The sequence below is a fragment of the Balaenoptera ricei genome, chromosome 10 (assembly GCF_028023285.1).
Source record: "Balaenoptera ricei isolate mBalRic1 chromosome 10, mBalRic1.hap2, whole genome shotgun sequence".
In the NCBI taxonomy this organism is placed as follows: Eukaryota; Metazoa; Chordata; class Mammalia; order Artiodactyla; family Balaenopteridae; genus Balaenoptera; species Balaenoptera ricei.
In genome coordinates this window covers 46,577,581-46,604,235 of record NC_082648.1, presented here as the reverse complement: position 1 = coordinate 46,604,235, position 26,655 = coordinate 46,577,581, and the positions used below count along the sequence as shown (strand labels likewise).

The following is a 26,655-nucleotide window of genomic DNA, read 5'->3' as shown; positions in this document are numbered from 1 at the left end:
CTAGTCACTGGCCTGGCAGCGTGCCACTGCCTTGGTCACGTTGCTAAACATCAATCATTAGAGGGCTTCAATGCTAACTCGTTAGGGGAGCATAAAGGGGGAATGAAGGTTCTGAAAGATTGGTTCGTTTTGGAGTTCTCATATTCTTCTGTTGATAGGTATTTACTCTTGATTTATTTTAACCATCTTGTTTCATTTGGTTTTAGGAAGAAGAACCGAAGCCCATAGAACTGCCTGTCAAAGAGGAAGAACCTCCTGAAAAAACTGTTGATGTGTAACTATCCCTTTTTTATAATGAGGACAGAGCAGACAGTTCTGGATTTTTTAGTGTTACACTCTGTTTACCTCTTATACATTCCCATTGGAATGTATACATTCCCATTTTTTTGTTTTTAATTTGGTTGCATCGGGTCTTAGTTGTGGCTTGCTTGCTCCTTAGTTGTGGCATGCGAACTCTTAGTTGCGGCATGCATGTGGGATCTAGTTCCCTGACCAGGGATTGAACCCAGGCCCCCTGCACTGGAAGGCAGATTCTTTACCACTGTGCCACCAGGGAAGTCCCCCATTGGCTTTTTCATTTCTCATTAGATCATACATTTTCAGAAAGGTCTTGTTCATTTCAGGTACATGGTCCCAGTGAAGCAAAGTAACTTTGTCTCTGGGTTATGTAATAGATAATTAGGACCAGGAGACTTCAAGCCCAGATAAAGTTTAGTTCTCTTAGCCTTTGTTGTATCACCGTAATAGATGATTCTTTTTCTGTATAGAGAATCATGCACATTTTCTGCATATAAGGAATTTTGTAAGGGAAGAGGGTGCTGAGCAAGGTTATGTCTCAAGTAACACTGTATTCTCTTTTCCTTTTTGATTTACAGTGGGGGAGGGGAGGACAAAGTACTAGAGTGAAAAGTGGATCTTGATTTATTTAAATTATTCCACAAGGTTGATCATAAACATTTTTTATTTGGGGTTTCCCGGCAAATGTCCGGCCATCTTATACTCCAGCATGTTAAGAACAGTTGAGTTCTTTTTAACATTTTTGTTCCTCATAGCTGTATTAATCCATTTAATTATAAAAGACAATAGATGTAAAAAGTCAAAGCAAACAGTACATAGAGGAGTATATAAATTGAAAATTAAGTACCCTTGTCTCAACCCCCACCTGACTTCCCAGAGGTTTTCAATATATTCTTTTGGAATATTTTATATGGTGTGTGTATATGTGCATGTACAGATACATATGTACACCCATGATGCATATTGTCAGTTTCTTGATTTTTTTTCACATACGGAGATCTTTCTGTATCATCATGTAATGTTTTTATTTAAATATTAGTTATAGGGACTTCCCTGGCAGTCCAGTGGTTAAGACTCCACGCTTCCATTGAAGGGGGCACAGGTTCGATCCCTGGTTGGGGAACTAAGATTGTGCATGCCGCATGGCACGGCCAAAAAAAAATTAGTTATATGTAGGCAAGGTTCTAAGTGTTTTACATGTATTCTCATTTAATCATCACGTCAACCCTATGAAATGAGGATAATTATCCTAGTAAGTGGTAGGTCTTTTCTTTTTTAGCCTGTCAGTATGGGATATTACAAGTATATACATAAGTTAGGAGAATAGTAAATAGACCCCCATGAACCCATCACCTAGATTTAGTTGTTATCAACTGAGAATCTTATTCTTTCTGGCAGCTAATAGTACTCCATTCTATGGATGAACAGTAATTTCACCAGTCTCCTGTTGATGGACATTTAAATTATTCATAATTGCAAAAAATACAGTGTATGTCCATATACAACTAATTTTAAATTTATGCAGGTATGTCCAAAGGATAAGTTTCTAGCAATGGATTTTCTGCATTAGAAAAGATGTGCATTTAATGTTTTATTAGATTTTGTCAAATGTTACTGCTTTCTAAAGCCATTTAGTTATCATCCATCATAGGAGGTTTATGTTTAGATATAATGCCTTGAGAAAATGGCCAATGGGATAGCTTTAAAATAGAGATGTTTTGGGGAGTTATGGGGCAAGAAGGAAGATGAAATAAATACAATGATAATTGGCCTGTGTGGGTTAAAAATTATGAAGTTTGAAAATTTGTAGTTTATTTTTATAATATGTAAAATGTGTAATTCCCTTGTTTAGAGGGCTTTAATTTTATCAGTGAATTTCTAAACAAAGAAATTGAAAGTGTGTGTGGGAGGGGTTGTGTTTTTGCTTGTTAGAGGGATAGTAGTGGTTAGACTAAAGTATGTACAGAAAGATTCTGGGTCCCCGTAGCATGGAGAATGTTTTGTATGTGACTATGGGTAGGGGCGAAACTTCTGAGTGAAGAGAAGAAATTTCACATGAGCCCCAGAATATGATGTTATTTATTGCTTGAGCTTAATTGTGCCTGAGGGAGTTGGAACAGAGCTGAGGGAAGCTTCTTCTCTCCGGTTCCCTTTCTGCCATGAAGTGTACTGATGGGAATGTGGAGGAAGTCATTAGCCTGGGGTTTGGTGGAGAGGACTGCTATTTTAATGGCATTGGACTTCAAGTAGAACATTAAACTTCAGTGTCCCTTTCTGCCTGAACAAAACAGAGAGGGTTGGGGAAGGAAAGATGACTGGGAAATGGAAAGAAATCAGAAATTTCTTTAAAAGTCAGAATGTACAGGGCTAATTTAGGTCCTTTGAACATTCAAAAGGAGATCCCCTTGCTTTGTCTTTTGTTTGAGGTTCTCCAAAAAGATACCTCTGTTTCTAGTTTGATTTTTTTCCCCCCTCCTCAAGCCACGGCACTTAATATTGCAGGACTTAGTTATGGTCAGCAGGGGGCTCCCATTGCTTATCTGTCAGTCCAGGGACCTCCAACAAAAGGATGGAGGAGAGAGTAAGTTCCTGTTCCAGAATTGCTTCCTCTGAAAATGCCATTAAACCATTACTACCTTTCAGGGCATCAAATGGGAAAAGTGTCTGGGATATTGGAACAAAAGCCTCCCATGTCTCTAAATGAGGGACCTTATTGAGACTGGTTATGACCCACAGTTTTATGAGAGTTGTTTGGTGGAGGGTTAATGCCCTTCCACTTATCCTGAGTACTTCCGAACTTTGTCTCCCGCCCCCCTGGTCCCCCCTCTTTTGTTTTCTCTTAAACCTTTTGACTAGTAACTTACTGTGTTTTCCTAATTCAGACTCCCCTTAGCTTTTTTTCTTCCCACTCCCTTTGGCATTTTTATTTATCCCACTTTGACTGTTCCAGCTGGAGCTACGGTCCCATGGGAGATATAAGGGATTTGTAAAAGAAGGAAACCAGACCTTGTAGAGCACTCATTAATTGTGATGAAAATTGAGAGCTGGTATTTAAATGAGGGTTGGAGGAATAGTCATTAGTCCAAAAGTACATTTAAAGTTCCTAAAAGTAAATGAAATGATTTCCGGTGTTCTTTGAGCATTTCCCTCAGCTCAGTATATTTAACCAGACTTGTTTCCTTGTTACTTTCTTATACTCTAGCAAAGTAGCTTAGTCTGTTATTTAAACTCTTTTATCAGTAGATGACACTTCAAGGAACTAAAGGTCTAATGGGCTTCATGTTTTTTTGGTCTGAAGGGTGGTAGAGAGATATGGGACAGAGGACATGATTCAGGTGAATTCTTATACACTTCAAAGGTTTTGGTTTAGAATATCAGTCTTCTGATTTTAAAAATCCCTTTTCCAGGGCAGCAGAGAAAAAAGTGGTAAAAATTACATCTGAAATACCACAGACTGAGGTAGGTATTCTTTCAGAAGAGCAGTCTATATATATATATATATATATATATATATATTTATTTCTGTTTCTTACCCTTTATTTTGTCTGTATCATCACTTTAAAATATTTACTCATAGGCAGAAAATCAGTATTGACAGATTTTGGTATTGATACATTTTTCCACCAGCCACACTTGGGAATATATTTGGGCTGGCTTAGTCACCTTTGAGGCCGTAGTCTTTTTGTATAGTATTTTGGTCTTAGTGGTAACTCTTTTTAAGATGTTTATAAACTAAGATTAGAGTTTGAGAGGATTGTACCTTGAAAGAGATGAAAAGTTACAAGGGAAGATGTCACTCTTAAGTTACTACTAGCTAGCTGGTGAGATTGAAATTTCTCTGGATTCTGTCTCAAGATCTCTGAAACTAGGTTCCAGTGAAGATCTGTGGGGTTTTTTTGTACTATTAAAATAGAGATGGCATAGGACAACGCTGCCTCATTCCTAACTGAAAGAGTACAACTAGTGTTGGAACCAAGCTGTTCCTTTGATCCATTTTCAAAGGTCAGTCAAACACAGCTTTTGTCTTCTTGGCTTGATACAGAATGCGGGTTTTATTTTATTCCTTCCCTTTTGTTTTTGAGGACATGAATGTAATAATAGTCTTTTTGTGTTTGCTTTCTGGAAAGGACTGTTGAGTTAAGCCCTGGGATGGATACAACCTGATATCTTCTATGATTGTCAATATAACTCAGTTTGGACCTTAAGAAATTAATCCCTATGTTGTAGAGATACACACCTCTAAATGACTTTTCTCTTAAAAGAAGGAAACCAGAAGTTGAATTTTTCTCTTTCCCTTCTTTTGTCTATTATCACTTAGAGGATGCAGAAGAGAGCTGAACGATTCAATGTACCTGTGAGCTTGGAGAGTAAGAAAGCTGCCAGGGCAGCTAGGTGAGTGTTCCCAGCCTTTTAGACCTGAGATCGTGGTAATATGAAGGTGAGGGAATGTGTTCCTAGGTTTTAAATATAGTTGTTGATTTTAAGTAGAATAGAGGCCTTGCTGGAAAGAAACACTCTCTTGGCTCTATTCAGAACGTATCTGCTGATTGGTTGTAGTAGCTATAGATTGGGTTTTATTATCAAGCAGGGTTTTTGTAATAGGTAAAAGTCAGGAACTGACTGCTACTCCCAGTTCTGATAAGGCTACCTTTTAACTTATTCTCTGGACTCTTGGTGAGAAAAAGAGTCAACTGAACCTCTTTCATGGGGTTGTTAGAATTAGCTAATGATTGCAAGGCTTGAGATCACAAGCAAGAAGTGCCATATGTATACTTGACACGGAGACAGACAACCAGGAGTGTGAACAGCTTCCTAAAATTGAGCTTGTTTTTCTTTCTACAGATTTGGGATTTCTTCAGTTCCATCAAAAGGTAAGAGTACAGAGACTTCTGAGAAAGTTATCTTTATGTTTTTACTTTCTTGGCACAACAGATTCCATTTCTCCAAATTAAGGTAAACTTGTTAGCTCTAGAAGCCTGGAAGAGGTTATTATATCCACCTCTTTGCTCTAGGTAAAACCATGCTTAAGGTTTCCTGGGCAATTTAGAGAAGGTGCTAAAGTTATGAGAGAGTAGGAGGAAGTGCCAACATTTGTTTTCCTTTTCTTGGATCTCTTCAGAGAAGTTTCTAATACCTTCTTTATTCTGATGTCTCAAGTTAGCATGTAATTATTGTGTACCTGTCCAGTGTTATATTGCCTAGTGTGAGTGGCAAAAGGAAAAAAAGAGTCTCTTTTATTTATTTATTTATTCATTTATTTATTTTTCTTTTACCTTCTAGGAATTTACAAGGGAATAATCTTGGGTAAAAGACTTAGCCACAAGGATTATCACAGTGTTATTTATAGTGATCAATAACTGGAAACAATGTAATATACAATAGAGAATTGGTTGAGTAAGTGTGTACCATAGTACAGTTAAAAGACCATGAAGATGTTTAAAATTATACTGAAGAATATTTGTCAGACAGATAAATGGAAAAAGCAAGTTATAAAATATTTGTAGTATGTTCCTATTTTCCAATAAAAGTGCATGTATGGTTAGGAAAAAAGATTAGAGGGATATATACTAAATTGATGACATTCATTGTCTCTGGTTGGTGGAATTTTGAGTGACTTCGTTTTGCTTGTCTGTGTTTTTAAAATTTCTACATTGAATATGTATTTGTAATAAATTAGGGGGAAAAGTTACTCTTTTTATTTTATTTTTATTATTATTTTTAATTTTATTTATTTATTTATTTTTGTCTGCATTGGGGTCCGTTACTGTGCACTGGCTTTCTCTAGTTGTGGCGAGCGGGGGCTACTGCAGTGTGCAGGCTTCTCATTGTAGCGGCTTGTCTTTGTTGTGGAGCACGGGCTCTAGGCGCCTAGGCTTCAGTAGTTGCGGCATGCAGGCTCAGTAGTTGTGGCTCACGGGCTCTAGAGCACAGGCTCAGTAGTTGTGGTGCGTGGGCTTAGTTGCTCTGCGGCATGTGGGATCTTCCCGGACCAGGGATCAAACCCGTGTCCCCTGCATTGGCAGGCGGACTCTTAACCACTGTGCCACCAAGGAAGTCCCTCAGAGACTTTAAATGTAGTCTTCTGATCCAATGCAGTCTTCCTAGTGACCTGTTAGTAGTGTCAAGTTTGTTAAGAAAATGTCCTCCAAAGATCTTGTAGAGTTTTGCTATGCCTTTTAAAAGACCAGCAAGGGACTTCCCTGGTGGTTCAGTGGTTAAGACTCCACCTTCCAATGCAGGGGACGCGGGTTTGATCCCTTAGTTCCCCTGGTCGGGGAACTAAGTCCCACATGCTGCGGGGCAACTAAGCCCTTGCACCACAACTAGAGAGCCCGCTTGCCCCTTAACTACTGAGCTTGTGTGCTCTAGAGACCGTGTGCCACAACTAGAGAAGCCTGCATGCCACAACGAAAGATCCCACCTGCCACAAATAAGACCCGATGCAGTCAAAAAAATAAATAAGTAAAAATAAAAAAATAAAAGACCAGCGAAATTCTGGTCACTGTCACTACATGCTTTAGAAACAGAATATTCTCTGATATTTAGTTATATCAAGAGAGAGATAATAGGATTGGTGATGGTACAACAAAAGTTTTTAATATTTATTTATTTGTTTGGCTGCACCGAGTCTCAGTTGCGGCACACAGGATCTTCGTTGCCACGTGCAGGATCTTTTTAGTTGTGGCATGCAGGATCTTTAGTCAAGGCATGTGGGATCTAGTTCCCTGACCAGGGATCGAACCTGGGGGCCCCCTGCATTTGGAGTGCGGAGTTTTAGCCGCTGGACCACTAGGGAAGTCCCAAAAGTTTTTAAAGATATTATTAAATGGTGCTATTTGAAGAAAGGCAAAAGTTAAAATTAATACTTAGCCTAAAGAGGAAAACTGACCAATAAAATAATGTGTAGGTAACATTCAGTGTTATTCATATAATCCTAGAACTACAGAGTAGCTCTTAAAAGAGTAGAATTTGGCAACATTTAGAAGGAAATACTGTTTTATGAGTGAGAACATAAAAATATGTAACAGGGGGGCTTCCCTGGTGGCGCAGTGGTTGAGAGTCTGCCTGCTAATGCAGAGGACACGGGTTCGAGCCCTGGTCTGGGAAGATCCCACATGCCGCAGAGCAACTGGGCCCGTGAGCCACAACTACTGAGCCTGCGCGTCTGGAGCCTGTGCTCCGCAACAAGAGAGGCCGCGATAGTGAGAGGCCCGCGCATCGCGATGAAGAGTGGCCCCCGCTTGCCACAACTAGAGAAGGCCCTCGCACAGAAACGAAGACCCAACACAGCCATAAATAAAAAAATAAATAAATAAATAAATAAACTAAACATACGCATCTGATTCAAGATCCTCATTAAAAAAAAAAAAAAAAAAAAAAAAAATATGTAACAGTTCCTAGTACATAGGTTATGGTAAAAGTTGAGTCCATACCTGAAAGTTTACAGTGGAAAGTTAGGGAACCAACTACAATATTGAGATTGCTTAAAATAAAATTCTGAAAAGTTTTAAGTAAATAATTATTGACTAGATTGGGGTTGGGCCTACAGGCTAATATACTATTTGCTTCTTAGTGATAATTTCAGGACAGAACATTGGCTTTAAGAAGCCATAATTTTAACTCATTATAATAGTAGCTCTGGTCTTTTGTCCAGATAAGATGTTTTTCTCTTTTTTTAACAGCTTTATTGAGATATAATTCATATATCATACAACTCATCCATTTAAAGTATATAATTCAGTGTTTTTTATATATTCACGGGGTTGTGCAGCTATCATCATAGTCTAATTTTAGGATATACTCATCATCCCCAAAATAAACCCCATACCCATTAGCAGTTTTTCTCATCCACTCCCTCTGCCCCACCCCACCAATCAGCCACTAAGTTTTTTCTATATATGTAAGTTTGCCTTCATATAAATGGTATCATACAATTCATGGTCTTTTGTGACTGGCTTCTTTCACTTAACATAATGTATTCCAGGTTTATCCCTGTTTTAGGATGTATCATTACTTCATTTCTTTTTATTGTTAGATAATATTAGGTTGTACTGATATACCACATTTTATCTACCCCTCAGTTGATGCACATTTGGGTTTTCATTTTGTGGCTACTATGGCTAATGTTGCTGTGAACATTCATATACAAGTTTTCGTGTGGATATATGTTTTCATTTCTCTTGGGTATATACCTAGGAGTAGAATTGCTAGGTCATATGGTAAACTGCATGTTTAACTTTTTGAGGAACTACCAAACTGTTTTCCAAAGTGGCTGTACTGTTTTATGTTCCCAACAACAATGGGTACAGACCTGGTCTCTAGATGTAATCTGTGCCTTTTCTTTAACTTCATAAGATAAAGGACATTTGTCCTATATATGATTTCTATGCTGTCTAACTTGATTCAAAGACGTCAACTTTATGACTTTTAAGAATATTAAATAAAACTTCTTAATTTATTTCTTTAGGCCTGTCATCTGATGCCAAGCCTATGGTAAGAAATCTTTTTTTTTTTTTCTTAACCTTGAGAGCCAAATCTTAACTCTGTACAGTTAGTTAAGTTAAAGATTTCCTTCTTCTCCCCAGATCAGAGGAAACTGAGATCATATGAGTTTGGTGACTGTTTTCAGTACAGTGTCTTATGTCCTAAATAGAAAGAATTGTTTGAGGTACTGAGAGGTCAGGAAAATTGCTGCATCTTCAAAGTCATTATAAACATCTTCCTTCCTACCACTTCTCTTGAAAAAAAAAGGGTAGATTTTGTTAGCTAGAGGACAATCCATATAACTCTTTGTTTTATGGTACTGGAGTTTTAGGGCCTCATCCAGTGGTTTTGGATAATGTCAAACTCTTAATTACCACAAGAGAATCTGTGGAAGCAACTTATGAGCTCTATTTTGTAGATACTGATAATTTTCAACACTACCTGTCAAATACCAGAGAATAAAGACTAGGATAGTACGCCTTCTGGACCATTATGACTTGTCAGCATGTTTAGAAAATGCAAGCAAATGCTGTGAAATATGTTTAGCTTTATGAAATCCTGCTCTTGGAATTACAGTTTAATAATGTAAGTGAAGGTGAAATGTTTTAGTAGTAGTAGTAGAAGTTAGTAGCAGTAGTAGTAGTAATGATAATGTCCCAAATATCCTTATGGTAAGTCTTATATATCAAGGCTTCCAAGAAAAAGGAAGGAAGGAAATTGAGTTGGGTACTGGTAGTAGATTTGTGTTCTGAAGAACGGAGAGCTGCAGTGACAGTTTCTCTTTGCTAGGGCATAGGGTTAAGAACTACTTGCAAAGGCTGTGTATAGGAATTAACAGTTTTGGACTGTGAATGATGGACTTGTTTGGAGGTGATGATTTAGACATTTGTTTGCTTTTTCAAGCAGTGTTTGGCCTACTTTGATCTTAAACCCTCCCTAGGCTTTTGCCACCTTTGATGAATGAAAGAGGCAGGGCTGAATCTTTCACTGCATTCCAGGAGAGAACTTTTAATAATTAGTGGCATGGATGAGTGCCACTTAGTTTCCTAATTTGGCACATAGGGCATCTTTGATGTTGTATAGGCTTACTTGAACTCTTAGCTTTGGACCATAGTTTGTGCCTTCTGTGTTGATTTTTTTTTTTTTAATTTATTTATTTTTGGCTGCATTGGGTCTTCATTGCTGTGCGCGGGCTTTCTCTAGTTGCGGCGAGCGGGGGCTACTCTTCGTTGCGGCACCCAGGCTTTTCATTGTGGTGGCTTCTCTTGTTGTGGAGCACGGGCTCTAGGCGCGCGGGCTTCAGTAGTTGTGGCGCGTGGGTCAGTAGTTGTGGCTTGCAGTCTCTAGGGTGTAGGCTCAGTAGTTGTGGTGCACAGGCTTAGTTGCTCTGCGGCATGTGAAATCTTCCCGGACCAGGGCTCGAACCTGTGTCCCCTGCATTGGCAGGTGGATTCTTAGCTACTGCGCCACCAGGGAAGTCCCTGATTTTTTTTTTAATATTTTTTTTTTCGTATGTTTTTTGTAGGTTAACCTGGATAAGTTAAAGGAAAGAGCTCAAAGATTTGGTTTGAATGTCTCTTCAATCTCCAGAAAGGTAAGGTACTATTTTTGCAACATTAGAGCAGCTTGGGGCTACATAGTTTGGAAATGACTGTCCTAAGAATAAAACTGGCTACTCAGCACTTCATTTAATGCAGTCCTTTGACTATCACATCCTCTCACTGACTATTGATTACATTATGGCTATTGTTTAACAAAGTTAGTTGTTTTTTTCTACAGATTGTTTGCATAACTTCCATGCTAGCTGTTAGAACAAGGTTTATATTTCTCTTTGTTGAGTTCAGTGACGTTACATCTGCTTTAACTTCTGATATAGGCATAATGGAAATTAAATAATCAGGGGAAGACAGTCCTGTCTGTAGGTCAAAGGTACCTAAAAGTAAAATTTGGAGGTTCTTTGGAACAAAACTGAGAAAATTGTTTCATTCTTTCTGCCCCTCTGCTAACTGATACTGTTTAGTGTAAGCAAGATGACTTTGTTGACACCATGCTGTGGGGAGTGATCAATTCTACAAGGCATTGTTGTGTTTGGAGTTTTGCTAGGCACATTGGAGAAAATGCTAAGGACTTTCCTGTTTGCCTAGAGCCGGTAGTCTCTTAATCTTTGTTTTGTGAGAATGAGAGCATGTTTCTTGGTTGTTCAAGTGGTGGTAGGATTAAGGGAAGACTATTTCAAACCAGAAAAACCATCATTAGGAAAAAAAAAAATTATTTCCCACTTGAGTATGGAAGCATTTAGCTCTCTAGAAATCCATTAGAAAAAACTTACCTGACGGTAGTTATATTTTTGCTCAGAAAAGAAAAATTGAATATATAAAAGTAAACATTAGTTGTGTCCCTATGAGACTCATAACCTTGCACACAACTGTGCTTCATCTTCCTTCCCTTTGGGTTACATTTTTTGTGTTTACCAGAAATATAACATCATGTCTTTTTGCCCAACTTGATGCTGAGACCATCGGTATTCAGTAGGAGTATTTGGTGGTTTATGTGGAATAAAATAAAGGAGTTGAGAGGTAGGCAGAATATATGATCCTTAAACCACAAGCAGCTTAATAGGGGAGAGTTATTATAAACCAAAAGTCATTTGTGTTTTGCAAGATGGTCAGGGGGAAAGGTGCCTTGGATCCGTGGCCCTTCTTATCATCTATCTCCTTGTTTTGTATATGAGGCCTAGGTATCTGAGAATCTCATCAATAACTTCACTCCTTTAGGGAATTGTATGAGTGTGTGTTGGAGGACGGAGGGAACAAAAGGTACCCACTGAACTGAGAAGGTACCTTGATGTGAAAAATGAGGCAGGCAGCTGCATATATATATAATCAATGGAGTAGTTTATTATAGGGTAACTTACTTACAGGGTAGGATGAGGTAGACGACAATCTGGAAGCATTTACAGCTGCACTCCACACTGCTGAGGGGCCATTGGGCCAATTTTATACTTATAGTTAACCCAGGGTTTGGGGGTACATGCTTGGAAACAGGAAGTGCATTCCCAAGTCAAGATTTGTGAACGGGTAACTAGTCTTGTGGGCGCCGTGAATATATCAGTGAAGGTCTTCATTGTTGTTTAGAGACTAACAGAGTATAGAGGCCACCCAGACCTAATGATCATTAAACAATATCTATTAACTACAGAGCCCTTGATGACAGAGAAGAGATTTACTACACAGTACAGCCCTAGGTAGAGTCAGTGGAAGGACAGGAGGAACTGAATGGACACAAGATGGCATCAGTTATGCCAACAGCCATACATTGTGTGTTCTATCAAAATTAACAAAATTGAACACGATATCTCCTACTACTTAGCTCATAGGGACACATTTCTGAGAGGAATTTGTCTGTCACCCTGTGCTGCCCACCTGAGTTATACAGGGATATCAGTCTTTTCCCTTCTCTTCCCTGGAATCTTTCTCTATATTTGACCTGTTTTCAGCCTCCACAGGAGGCTGAGTAAAACATGAAGAGATACATTTATTGATTTTTGAGCAAATTACTAAACTTCTTTGATCCTCATCTATAAAACTGGGAGTAACACCTAACATCATGTTTGTGAAGAATAAATGTATATTTGCAGTTCCCTAACATAATGATACTTTGACCCTCTATAAATTTTATTTTTGTTTTTATGTATTTTTAAATGTTTTTAAAATTTTTTTTATTTAGTTTTTTTTTTTTTTTTTGGCTTCGTTGGGTCTTTGTTGCTGCGCGCAGGCTTTCTCTAGTTGCGGTGAGCGGGGACTACTTTTTGTTGCAGTGCGTGGGCTTCTCATTGTGGTGCCTTCTCTTGTTGCGGAGGTCGGGCTCTATGCACACGGGCTTCAGCAGTGTGGCACGTGGGCTCAGTAGTTCTGGCTCTCAGGCGCTAGAGTTCAGGCTCAGTAGTTGTGGTGCACGGGCTTAGTTGCTCCGTGGCATGTGGGATCTTCCCGGACCAGGGCTCGAACCTGTGTCCCCTGCATTGGCAGATGGATTCTTAACCACTGCGCCACCAGGGACGTCTGGACCCTCAATAAATTTTAGTTTCCTTCCTTGGTTTTCAGTTCTGGTTTTATCACTTTGAGTCAATTAACTTCTGTGTTTCAGTTGATCATTGATAAGATTACAGTTCCCATTTTAAATTCTAAAGAGTTAAAATGAGATAATGGTAATTGGCAGAACTCTAACTATATGAGCTCTGTTCTCTAATAACATTCATTGTCACACATATGTTCTAGAGTAGTGCTTTGCAAATTCTGTGACGAAAGACTAGTTTTTAAAAATTTGCAATTCATTGTCGAGAGGTAACTTTGGCGAAATAAAATAAAAATGTCAAAAAAATGTTAAATTACTTTGGAAGTTTCTAAACACTCTCAATTTCTGGACTTATTTCTAGACTGATAAGCAGTTTGGGGATCAAGCACTAGGAGGCAGACCACATTTTGAGTAGCACTGTACTAGAGTATATACGATTTTTTCCAAGGACCACTTTGCTTGGAGGCTTGTGACTTTCTGAGATGTCCTTTTTGAGTATAGGTTCCGTTTACATTGATCATAAATACTGATTTTCAGAATTATCCTAATTTCAGTGGTTTGTTCTAAGTTGCCTCATAAACCATTAAAATGTTCCTGCTATTTTGCTATCTAGACCACCACTGTTCAGTAGAACCTTCTGTGATGATAGAAATATTCTACAAAATATTGTTCTATTAAATAATCTGTTATCTAATATAGGCATACCTCAGAAATATTGTGGATTCAGTTGCAGACCACCACAGTACAGTGAATATTGCAGTAAAGTGAGTCACAAATAAGCAGTGTACATACCTAAATTGAAAACTACTTTATTGCTAAAATAAAAGTGCTAACCATCATCTGAGCCTTCAGCGAGTTGTGATCATTTTGCCAGTGGAGGGTCTTGCCTCTATGTTGACGGCTGCTGACTGATCAGGTTGCTGAAGGTTGGGGTGGCAGTGGCAGTTTCTTTTCTTTTCTTTCTTCTTTTTTGCCAAAAATGCATTTTTTATTAAAAAAATTCTTGCTTTTAATGTCCTCAAACAACCAATGCAACCAAGTGGCATTCTGAACCTCAGACTGCCAAGTGACTAAGATGCAGCTGAAATAATTGTGTTGTGAAATAATTTATGCTTATTATTTATTTTTAAAAATTCAGCTTTATATACGAAAAAAGATCTGTTGCAGTTACTTCCTAAATTTAGTACAAAATGCAGTGTATAGAAATATTATATCTATTCCTTGCTCCTGAATGTTACTTTCACATAATTAATAGATTCCCCAAATTACTTTGCATTACATAATCACTTGAAGTAGAATTAAGGATGGGACAGATATATAAATTACATTATAAAATTAATTTAGAACTATATAAAATAAATCATCTTTGTCCAGGAGTTGTACAAAATGAAGGAAATATTATATGTAGTTTAATATTTATGTAGTAAATATAAATCATATGCTGTGTGGAGTTCTAGACAAATGTGTTTCCTAGGCAATTTCTTAAAATAAAACAACAATGAAGTTTGCCACATTGATTGACTGACTCTTCCTTTCACAAATTATTTCTCTGTAACTTGCAATGCTGTTTGATATCATCTTACCTACAGTAAGTTCTTTCGGAATTGGAGTCAATCCTTTCAAACCTGGCTGCTGCTTTATCAACTAAGTTTATGTAACATTCTAAATTCTTTGTTGTCATTTCAGCAATATTCACAGCATCTTCTCCAGGAGTATATTCCATCTCAAGAAATCACTGTCTTTCCTCATCTGTAAGCAGCTCCTCATCTGTTCAAGTTTTACCATGAATCGTAGCAATTCAGTCCCATCTTCAGGCTCCACTTCTAATTCTAGTTCTTTAGCTGTTTGCACCACATCTGCAGTTACTTCCTCTACAGAAGTCTTGAACCCCTCAAAGTCATCCATGAGGGTTGGAATCAACTCTTTCCAAACTCCTGTTAATGTTGATTTTTTTTTACCTCTTTCCATGAATCACAGATGTTCTCAGTGGCATCCAGAATGGTGAATCCTTTCCAGAAGGTTTTCAATTTGCTTTGCCCAGATCCATCAAAGGAATCACTACGTGTGGCCTTATGAAAAGTATTTCTTAAATAATAAGATTTGAAAGTTGAAATTACTCCTTGATCCGTAGGCCACAGAAGGGATGTTGTGTTAGAAGGAGTGGAAACAACATTAATCTCACTGTACATCTCCATCAGAGCTCTTGGGTGACCAGGTGCATTGTCAGTGAGTAGTAATACTTTGAAAGGAATCTTTTTTTCTGAGCAATATGTCTCCACAGTAGGCTTAAAATATTCAGTAAACCATGTTGTAAGCAGACGTGCTGTCATCCAGGCTTTGTTCTTCCATTTATAGAACACAGGCAGAGCCCTAGGATTTTCGGAATGGTAAATGAGCATTAGCTCCAACTTAAAGTCACCAGCTGCATTAGCGCTTAACAAGGGAGTCAGCCTGTCCTTTGAAGCTTTGAAACCAGGCATTAACCTCTCTTCTCTAGCTGTGAAAGTCCTAGATGGCACCTTCTTCCAATATAAGGCTGTTTCATCTACATTGAAAATCTTTTGTTTGGTGTAGCCACCTTCATTAATTATTTTAACTAGATCTGGACAACTTGCTGCAGCTTCTACATCAGCACTTGCTGCTTCACCTTATACTTTTGTGTTATGGAAGTGGCTTCTTTCCTTAAACCTTAGGAACCAAGCTCTGCTAGCTTCAGACTTTTGCAGCTTTCTCACCTCTCTCAGCAGCCTTCGTAACCAAGCTCTGCTAGCTTCAGACTTTTGCAGCTTTCTCACCTCTCTCAGCAGCCTTCGTAGAATTGAAGAGAGTTAGCGCCTTCCTCTGGATTAGGCTTTGATTTAAGGGAATGTTATGGCTGGTTTGATCTTCTATCCAGACCACTTAAACTTTTTTTCACATTAGCAATAAGGCTGTTTCTCTTCTCTTTCTAATGTTCATTGCACTAGCACTTTTAATTTCCTTCAAGGACTTTTTCTTTGCATTCACATCTTGGCTAACTGTTTGGTACAAGAGGCCTAGCTTTTGGCCTATCTCAGCTTTTGACATGCCTTTCTAGCTTTTGATTTAAAGTGAGAGATGTACAACTCTTCCTTTCACTTGAACAGTTAAACACCATTGTAGGGTTATTAATTGGCCTCATTTCCATATTGTTGTGTCTCAGGAAATAGGGAGGCTGGAGAAGAGGGAGAGAGATGGGAACGGCCAGTTGGTGGAGCAGTCAGAGCACACACATTTATTGATTAAGTTCTCTGTCTTCTATGGGCATGTTCTGTGGTGCCCCCAAACAATTACAGTAGTAACATCAAAGATCACTGATCACAAATCACCATAACACATATAATAACAATGATGAAAAAGTTTGAAATGTTGCAAGAATTACCAAAATGTGACACAGACATGAAGTGAGCAAATGCTGTTGGAAAAATGGCTCCAGTAGACTTGCTCAACATAGGGTTGCTGCAGACCTTCAGTTTGTGAAAAGTACAATATCTGTGAAGTACAGTAAGTCGAAGCACAATGAAACAAGGTATGCCTGTACACTAGTCATTAGCCACATGTGGTTATTGATCACCTGAAATGTGATCAGTAGTCACATGCGGCTAATGATCAGTATAGTCACACAATAGCTAGTGTGACTAGGAACTGAATTTTTAATTATTTTAAACTTAAGTAGCCATATGTGTATTGGACAACTCAAGTCCAGCTTATATCTCCCACACAGCTTTCATACTTGGAAGTAGCATAGAAATCCTTTATCAGACCACCTGTTTGGATCACTGTTTCCATAGCCCAGAATTTTTTAGTACTTGTAGAATATAAGCAGTTTCAGAGTGAATTTGTAGGAGGAGAGAAATTGGAGGAAAGGGAATAAGAGATAAGAAGAGGAACTGTTCTTTTTTTCAAGTAACTTTTTTTCTAGAACTTAGTGTTCTAGACCCAAATCATGAAATTGCAACTGGCTGCGTTCTCAGTAAGAGTTGCTTTGTTCGGAGTCCTGTGTTTAACAGTTCTCTGTCACCAGAGATGATTTGCTACCTAGTATTTGCTTGGCCAGAGGTTAGTGATATGATTAAATTTGTATTTATGGAACAGCCAGAGCAGCACAATTATGTCCATCTCATCCTGGGGTCCTGGGTTCCAGTATAGCCTCCTCCTGTGTAACTTGGTCATCTGTCTTTAAGTTTTACAGTTCTCCAGGCACAGATTTCATTCAGTTAGATATGGTGCAAATAGTGGAGGTTAATAGGTGATGTGAAGATACCTCTTCTTCATCTTAGTATCCTAAAAGGGGCAATGAGAGAGACCCACTGTCTGTCACCTCATTGCATGGAGTTTGTGTTTGCTTGATCCAGCTTAAGGCCCTCATTGCATCATGGTTTCTCTTCAGTAGATTCCGCTACATACCAGTGGATATGATAAAGAGAGAGAATGTGTGAGAGGAGTGAGCCGTAGTGTTTGTGACAGATTTTTTTTTTTAACTATCACAATCTGACCATCTCCTCTTCATATTTTAGATATATGGCTTCAGCATATTATAAATTTGAGGGTATCGAATTTCTGCTATTCTTCCTTGGCTAACTTTTGCATGACTGCTCATATATTTCACTTTTCAGCTCCACTAGTATACTGTACACATTAGGCAGTACACAGAAACTTCAAGAAATGTGGCTACCCCCCCAACCATCTTCCCTCTCTCCCCCTGCCCAAGAAAAAGACCTGTCTGTTCATGTTTCCAGCTCAAGTCTCAGTAAATAGAATCCTGTTGGTTTAGGATAATGGGAAGTGACAGGGCAAAGAATGGCACTGGCATTTATAGACATTTTTTACACAAGAGGCTGTAAATTGTCCCCTCCAACTCTTTGGGCTATTTGAGGATAGAATGGCATGCCTTTTCTCCTATAAGCTTCATAGTGACTGTGGGCTGAGAAACCTCCCACCCCCTCAAACAAAACAAAACCCAGATAAATAACCTCTGCCTGGTTGGTTCTGATTGATCACCAGCTAAGTTTTCAGTCTTGTGCTTAACTGGTTGTTTTTTTTTCTTTGTCAGTTTTCCATGCCTCCCAAGAGAAGTAGTGTTTGGGTCAGTCCTCTTGATGAAGGACTTGGCCTGGCACATAAGAAATTCATCTCTAAAAGGAATGGGTAAGGGAAATAGATGGGAAGCCAGCTCAGTTAATATATGATGGTCATAGGACATTAGTTTTGGTAGAAACTGGGTCTGAGCTTAGAGAGGTATTGTTAACTGATGTAGCTAATTTGCATGGATTGGTTTTTTCGTTTGTTTGTTTTCAAACATTGACGCATTTGGGAAAGTGAAACTTGATACTTGAGGAAGTTACAGGAAATCCAGCTAGGTAAGTATTACAAAGAAACGCAAACAAAAACACCAGGCCCAGGCACTAAGCAGAAAACTGAAGTGTGGTTTATACTTTTCTACCTTCCCGAGACTGTGAGGGGCATGTGTTACTGCTTCTTGATTCTTGATTAGTAGTAGTAAATGTTGACGTTAGTACATCTTCCTTACTTCTCTACTAGGATATTACTGAGTTTTCCCTACTTGTAGTTCTTCATATAGGTAACTATCCTAATGAGTTATCTTAAGGGGCCTGTAAACCCTAAAGGCTACTTTTTCCATGTTCGTGCTTTTTGCCAGTTTTCTTCCCTGATGAATGTTCTGTGATACACAGTGTTAGAATATATTGATAAAAAGGTTGAAAACAAATTAAATATTCCTCCACTGACTATCTTCTTATTGCTGAGGCTGGTAGCTAGAAGAGTCTTGGGTGGCTGCAGTGATTAGTTTCATGAACCTTTCGTATAATTGTATATTTTTGCTCACCATTTGTTGGAGATGGACCACTTCAGAGTGAGAGAGACATTGGACCTATTGTTTTTGAGGAGCTTGTCGCTGAAATGTGTTGCGATATCAAAGAGGAAGCTGGGACAAAGAGTCAGTTCCAAGCACAGGAGGGCACAAGTGTCTTCTGTCATAGCGGTCCCCAACCTTTTTGGCACCAGGGACCAGTTTCGTGGAAGACAATTTTTCCACGGCTGAGGGGGGTGTGGGTGGGGGGAGGGTGGGGGTGGTTCAGGGGGTGATGGGAGCGATGGGGAGCAGCAGATAAAGCTTTGATCGCTAGCCTGCCGCTCACCTCCTGCTGTGCGCCCCGGTTCCTAACAGGCCGTGGACCGGTACTGGTCCGTGGTCCAGGGGTTGGGAACCCCTGTTCTAGCACACAAATTTCATTATGGCTTGTCTCCATTCACTCTCTTCTGGAAGGCCTATTTGTTTCTATCTAGATTCCCTTCCACCATCTGAAATAAATGAAGAATATTTGTTTCTTCCCTTCAGCAGTGGGTTTTGGTACAGAGGTTAGTCAGTGGGATATGGAAAAAAGGAAGTTCACACTATAGATTTACTTTCTTTTTTTTAAATTGTTTAATTCATTTTTGGCTGTGTTGGGTCTTTGTTGCTGCGCGCGGGCTTTCTCTAGTTGTGGCGAGCGGGGGCTACTCTTCGTTGCGGTGCATGGGCTTCTCATTGCGGTGGCTTCTCTTGTTGCAGAGCATGGGCTCTAGGTGTGCAGGCTTCAGTAGTTGCAGTGCGCAGGCTCAGTAGTTGTGGCTCGCGGGCTCTAGAGCGCAGGCTCAGTAGTTGTGGCGCACGGGCCTAGTTGCTCCACGGCATGTGGGATCTTCCTGGACCAGGGCTCGAACCCGTGTCCCCTGCATTGGCAGGCGGATTCTTAACCACTGCGCCACCAGGGAAGCCCCCACAGTATAGATTTAGAAGTTGAGGGAATTCCCTAGTGGCCTAGTCATTAGGACTCTGAGCTTCCACTGCCGGGGGCCCGGGTTCAGTCTCTGATCGGGGAACTAAGATCCTGCAAGCTGCGTGGCATGGGCACAAAAAAAGAATTTGGTCACCAGCCTTCTCAGAGGGTCTATAATTGGGATTTGTCAACTAGTTTAGGCATGTGTATACGAACCTGTTCCAAAGGAAGAACTGTGGGACTATGCATAGGACATTGTCAACGTGGAACTGGAAGGACCTGAGGAACCATAAGCTATGGTGAGGAGTTTGGTAGAATATTTTTTAAAGGGGTAGAAGATTTAGATCCCAGGAAAAGTAGCATGCTGAGTAGGTTTGGGTTCTTTCCAACCACATATATTCAAGCAGCGGTACTTAGGCCAAGGGCAACACTTAATACTCTATTACCTTTTCTCATGGTGCCCCATGAGACCAAGAAAAATGCAGGTAGTAGGATTGCAGATGGAAAAAACTTCAGTGTAGATCCTCTCAGTCATCGTATTTCATTGATCAAGGGCTTTGGGGGGAAATTTCCCTCCCCTCCTCCTTCATCCTAGATTGTCATTTCCCCCAAAAATGCTTCTTCCACTTGAAAAATTGTATTATTTTAACTTACATTAACCAACAAGAAAAGACGATAAAAACAGGTTATATCGTAGATAGAGATGGCAATTGAGAGTGGCTATCAGAGAAGATGAATTTCAGAAAAGCCAAGACCCAACCCCACATGGTCCTCAGCATTTCTGGGAGCATTTTAAGGCCCAACTAAAATCTAACCAGTCCTTTAAATCCCCTTCTTAATTCATAATAATTTGAAAATAAATATTTGGCTTTTTTTTTTTTTCTTCTACCTTCTCCTCTAAGATAAAAACACATACGCTGCTGTTTCTATACCCATCCATTGGAACAAACCTTGAGGGAGTGGTGAAGGAGCTGTTTAAAGAGGAAACAATAGGGAAAACTCTCTGACCTCAGTTTATCCCTTCATCTGGTTCTTCATTTGTCCCTGCTGAGGAACAGAACTTGTCTTTTGTCTGTAACACAAATACATCTTTACCTCCCTCCCTTCCCACTTCCCCCCCACACCCGCTCTTCTCACTCCCTTCTATTATGATTCCAATCAATGATGTCATTATGTGTGCCATTCAACTGCTGTTGAACCACTTGGCTATAGGAATTTGGAAGAGCAAAGAGGCAGAATGGAATTTTTCTCTCCTGCCCAGGGCTGTTGAAAATGTATTGTAATTTTAACTAGAGAAATAGGAATCAGGTTTTTCTTTGCTCAACTTCTACCCTCCCTCTATACCCTAAACCTCAAACACATACTTTTTACCTGGCTATGGTTGAGAAAAAAGTTGGACAAGAAATGTTAGGAATATAAATTGACCACTTTAGAGGAAAAACTTTAAAAATTGGGGGAAGCAAGAAAACTTTTGGTGCTATATCAGCATTTGTGGCTGGTGTTTTGCCCTGTTCACTGTAAATTGGATCTTTGAGAAGTTTGTGATAGAGGGTTTATACTTCCCTAAGGTACGTGGTTGAGACCACTAGAATCTTGTACCATTTCATTTTATTTTTCTCTCTCTGATTTCATTCATTGAGTTTGAACCTAAAGAACTAGAGGTACAAAAGTTTGTAGTAAGAAAAAAAACTTACTCTCTTTTCTGTTTCCTCTGCTTGATACCCCGCCCCCACTAATGTCTTTGCATTCCTTCTTCTAACATGTCAGAATTGATGACTTTGATAAAAAACAAGTTTTATGCCTCTCTGTGGTCCCCCTTAGTCTTTGCCCCAAGAGTAAACATACCCTGGAAAAGGAGGGGAATACTGCATTCTGTTGAGTCTTTTACTTTTAAATACCTTCAGCTGTTTTTGCCAACCAAGTTCTTGGGGTGGGGTCATTCTCCGAGTGCCAGTTTTTATTTTTATTTATTTTTTTAAAAAAAATTTTTGGCTGTGCTGCACAGCATGTGGGATCTTAGTTCCCCGACCGGGGATTGAACCTGTGCCCCCTGCATTGGAAGCATGGAGTCTTAACCACTGGACTGCCAGGATAGTCCCTGAGTGCCTATTTTTTAAAAAGTGCCACTCTTAGATTCTTAGCATGTAAGGTTTTTAAAACCTACCTGTAAATCATATCTGATTGTATATCTAGTTGTGTGTCTAGTTTTGAGGTGACCGGTAGCTAGCTGGCTCTCTAAGCAGAGCAATATCTGTCCGATCACTCCAGGTACTCTCCCTAGCTATGGTGAAATGTGAGCTAACCCTCTGAATCCAAGTCTATCCATCCTTCAAAATGTGTATGGGAGGAAAAAGTGTGGGGTGTTTTTTTGTTGTTGTTGTTTTGGTTTGTGTTTGTGTTATTAATTTTGGGGGGGGGGTATGAAATTTTGGTGTTCAAACGCTCATGACGTGAGAGCAGTAGCAGTATAGGAATGTTTAAGATGTATTTTAATACTTGAGAGACTAATACTTGAGTAATACTGTTTGTTAGGCTGACATTGATAAGGAGAGGTAACATTTTAAAGAATACATATGGGTTTGGTTCAAGTAAGGTTTAATAATAACGTGATAGTTCATTCTCTTATGTACTCACTAAAATAGTAAAGTTGCTTTTTATGCCTGAAAGCTGAAGCAGGTCAAATAAAATCCTATAGATTTTGAAGTTGCAGATGGGAATGAGACAGGGCATCAGATCGTGAGATGTTTTATAGGAAGATACTTGGTAGTGATTTTTGCAAACTAGCAAAGTCCCTGTTTTTAATAAAATCTGAGGTCCCTTGTTAAGATCTAGAAAATGTTAACTCCTTTCCTCCCTTCCTTTTCCTTTGCTATTCTTTTCTTATATTTTTAAAGATAGTATTTTAATCCATTTTTACCTTCTCATCCCCAGAGCAGATTGTTAGGACAGATATAGAAATGAATTTTCAGAGGGTTCCACATTTGGATTTTATATCACATATTGAATCTTTAAATCCCTAGCAATGAAGATATCTTACTGAGAAGGAGATTATATTTGAAATGCTTGGTGTCTAGATGTTAGAAAATATTTATTGGGTGAAGAGTTTATTTAGGTAGAGTAGAGGGGGGCAGTTTCAGAATTTTCACTGTCATGCTCATCTTGAGTATGAAATGTTTCAGGAGGAAGAGCAACTGGAAATGAACAGACTCACAGGATGAGAGGTTTTATATGATGGACCTGTTTAGTGGTCTAAATGTACAAGTTAAAACACATGAGCCTTAAGACAAAAGCCGTCTGTTCCCCTGTCTGTTCTCTACTTTATTGATACTCTCCCTCTTTCTCTATACCAGTTCTATAGAGAAAAAAAATACCTTTGTGTGCTTGAACCTGGTTGCCTCTTTCTTTTCCCCACATATCTGAGGTGTTCCCGGATCTTGCTTCAGCATGTTCTTCCTGTATTGAACTCCCTTGGTAAAAGAGTTTCTGTTCCTCTATTTGAATTCTAGGAAGGCAGCAAGACAGGTGTGCCTTAGAGCCAGCTGTGATTCCTTAATAGCTTTCTTTTCCCCTTCACATTCCTGCAGCTGAGATAACCTGTTTGTAGGAAGCATAAGCTTTTTTGGAAGGCCCCTAGTGCTTTGGGGGGAAAGTTGGAGTGGAGTAGCAGCCTATTGGGTTTTTGTGAGGGTTTCTTTGTTGTGAGGGTGGGGTGGGGGTTGGTTGGTTTGTTTGTTTTGGTTTTTTGGTCTATGCTGTCTCGAAGCTATTTGCAGTTATTGTCAACTGTTGCTGCACATAAGGGTCACCAGGGGTCCCTTACAGTTCTCTAGGCTCTTCCTTTTGAGATTCAGATTTATAAGATTGGGGCGAAGCCAGAAATCTGCGTTTTAAAATATGTTAGGGGAAAAGAATCTGCTTTCCTAGCGCTCATTGTAAATTTCTGAATGCTCAGGTAACTGTTGTCCTTCATTCTCTGTATATTTTGGCTAAGACAGAATTCACCTCCCCTCAGAAGGTTTTAGCTTCCCTCTATTGACTTCTTGACATTTCTGCCAAGCTCTGCATCGCTTATCCTTAAAAGCAGCAGCTTCCTGACGTTTAAGGGAGGGAGGTGGGGACTTTTAATAGAAACTTGGTTTCCAGGGGTCTCAAGTGTGAAGCCTTCATTTCCTCCACCTTCCTTGCTTTGTCCTACAATCAGCTAGAGCAAGACCGAGACGACCTCCTCTGGGGTTGGACAAGCGTGGGGGTTGGGGAAGAAGCTTGATTTGGACAAGAGAGAAGAAGTGATGGGAGCTAGTGACTCAGAAGAGTGTTTGGTTCTGAGCTGACTGTGTACTGGGGCTTCAAATACTGTAAAGATAGGAGATACGGTTCCTGGTAGTCTCTAATTCTGGTGTTGCTTTACAGTTCCTGGCATCCTTCTGGCTCTAGAAGGTTGAATCTGATCTCAACAGTTAAAAGATTGTTGAGAGTAGGTAAGATTGTTGTACTGGGAGGTGTGTTATGTGTATATGTGTGGCGGTATTGGAGTATCTCTTTACTCTGTGTGTGCTAAGATGATGGACGAGACCCTCTGCTAGTCCAGTCCTTCACCTTTAGTCCTGCTTACCACCTCGTGTTCTGTGGTCTGGCTGGCATAAAGGCTGAGGAATAAACATGTTCAAATGAATTTCAGAAACTGGGGCAGGGAGGTGACAGCTGTGTGTTTAAGCATTAAAGTGTTTCTGAGAGAAAAACCATCAGTTGCTGTCATTCACCCTGAGAGTATGAAATTAGAAGCCCACTCACCCTGGAGTGTTTCATAACCTTTACCTCTGGGAAGTCAAGGCCATGTCATTATTAATCTACCATTGCCTGAAAGCCCCCAGGCACTGCTTTTCATCCTGCCATCAGTCACGTGGCAGCGAAAGTCAGGAAAGTCACCAGAAGGCTCCCTGTCTTCCTTTTTGCCTGGCTCTTACCTTACATTCCCTTGGAAAATCAGATTGGCCTGAGAACTATTAACATCTTAGTATGGTAATTCAATTACAAAAGGAGGCAATTATTTGGGTTTTTTTTTTTTTTTTGCAAACTGTGATCATCCGCAGCTCACTATCAGCCTCTCTTCCATCACTCCAGGGAAAAGACTTCTGAGAAAATAACTGTTAAAGTAGGATAAATAAAGTGGCATGGTTTAGGTCCTGTTGGGAGTATATATGAGACTCTTACACATTGAACAGTGTCGATGTGAGCAATAGCTCAGTCATTAAAACAGCTATAGGAGAAGGGCCAACTCCAACTCAGCAGTACCTAAGCTTCCCTGAAATGTCCCTTTCTACTTGTAAGGATATCTCTGACTGAATTGTTTAGATTGGAATTTCTGCTTCTCGTACATAGTGTAAGAAGGAATGATATGAGTGAGCTCGTTGTACTGACCAGAAAAAAATAGCTGGCTTGGTTAATTCTTTTGGTCTCCTATAAGAACAGTGAGGATATCTTTTATTTGAATTCGTAAATACTCTTGCTTTGTGTTTTGGGATTCACCGAGTTCAAATTCCCTGCATAAGCCTGGTTACATTTGGGTCACTGTTTTGTTTCTCCTAGTTTATCTCTGTGATCCAGAGTGGCACTGGTAATAAGATTGAAAAAGGTGAATGCTTGGGCTTCCCTGGTGGCGCAGTGGTTAAGAATAGGCCTGCCAATGCAAGGGACACGGGTTCGAGCCCTGGCCCGGGAAGATCCCACATGCCGCAGAGCAACTACGCCCGTGCACCACAACTACTGAGCCTGTGCTCAAGAGCCTGCAAGCCACAACTACTGAGCCCACGCACCACAACTACTGAAGCCCGCGAGCCTACAGCCCGTGCTCTGCAACAAGAGAAGCCACTGCAATGAGAAGCCCTCGCACCACAACTGGAGAAAGCCCGCGCACAGCAACAACGACCCAGCACAGCCAAAAATAAAAACAAATAAATAGGACTTCCCTGGTGGCTCAGTGGTTAAGAATCCGCCTGCCAATGCAGGGGACACGGGTTCAAGCCCTGGTCTGGGAAGATCCCACATGCCGCGGAGCAACTAATCTCGTGTGCCACAACTACTGAGCCTGTGCTCTAAGAGAGCCCATGAGCCACAACTACTGAAGGCCATGCGCCTAGAGCCCGTGCTGCACAACAAGAGAAGCCACCACAGTGAGAAGCCTGCACACCACAACGAAGAGTAGCCCCCGCTTGCCGCAACTAGAGAAAGCCCGCACGCAGCAACAAAGACCCAACGCAGCCAAAAATAAATAAATAAATAAATTTATTTTTTTTAAAAAAACCAAATAAATAAATTAAAAAAAAAAAGATGAATACTTTAGCACAGCCCATGGGGTGCTAATTAAATCAAAGTGGACTCCTTTTGGCAGAGCAAATAACCCTAGCACACTAAGCTTGAAGCAGTATTCTTTATTGTATTCAGGATAAAATTATTAAGTTTTGAAAAATGTTCACCTGAATTTGAATCTTGAAGACACAAGTTGGGTTTGGAAGGTAAAGCTGGAACTCCATTTTGGGTAGAGATATTATTTCATTTATTTTATAAAATTATTTATTTATTTAGGCTGCACCGGGTCTTAGTTGCGGCACACGTGATCCTTAGTTGTGACATGCGGGATCTAGTTCCCTGACCAGGGATCGAACCCGGGCCCCCTGCATTGGGAGCATGGAGTCTTACCCACTGGACCACCAGGGAAGTCCTTGGGTAGAGATTTTATCTATGGTACTCTGCCATAAAAAGAGGCAATCACTTTAGAAAGCATCTGTGATATTCACGCTGCCACTTGTTGCAGCTGATCTTGGGACTTAATTCCTGGCTACAGTGTATATGCCATGGAAACCACTGACAAGAGCCCTTCCTTAATTTAAAATTTCGAGCTGTAACTTTGTACTTCCATTCCCTCTCCTTTTCCTTCTTGGGGCACTGAGGTGTTTTTGTTTTTTTTTTAAATTAATCCCATTGTATTTAGAGAGGAATAAGTTCT

General features: G+C 39.8%; 1 protein-coding gene across 1 annotated transcript in view; it reads left to right on the top strand.

The window, feature by feature from the left end:
* The window catches only part of SARNP (SAP domain containing ribonucleoprotein), a 53,172-nt gene that overhangs the window by 15,518 nt on the left and 10,999 nt on the right, over positions 1-26,655 (top strand). The window contains exons 4-9 of the mRNA XM_059936114.1: positions 207-274; positions 3,705-3,756; positions 4,616-4,689; positions 5,140-5,168; positions 8,765-8,790; positions 10,307-10,375. Of these exons, the coding sequence (XP_059792097.1) occupies positions 207-274; positions 3,705-3,756; positions 4,616-4,689; positions 5,140-5,168; positions 8,765-8,790; positions 10,307-10,375 (318 nt within the window). The remainder of the gene's footprint in view (positions 1-206; positions 275-3,704; positions 3,757-4,615; positions 4,690-5,139; positions 5,169-8,764; positions 8,791-10,306; positions 10,376-26,655) is intronic.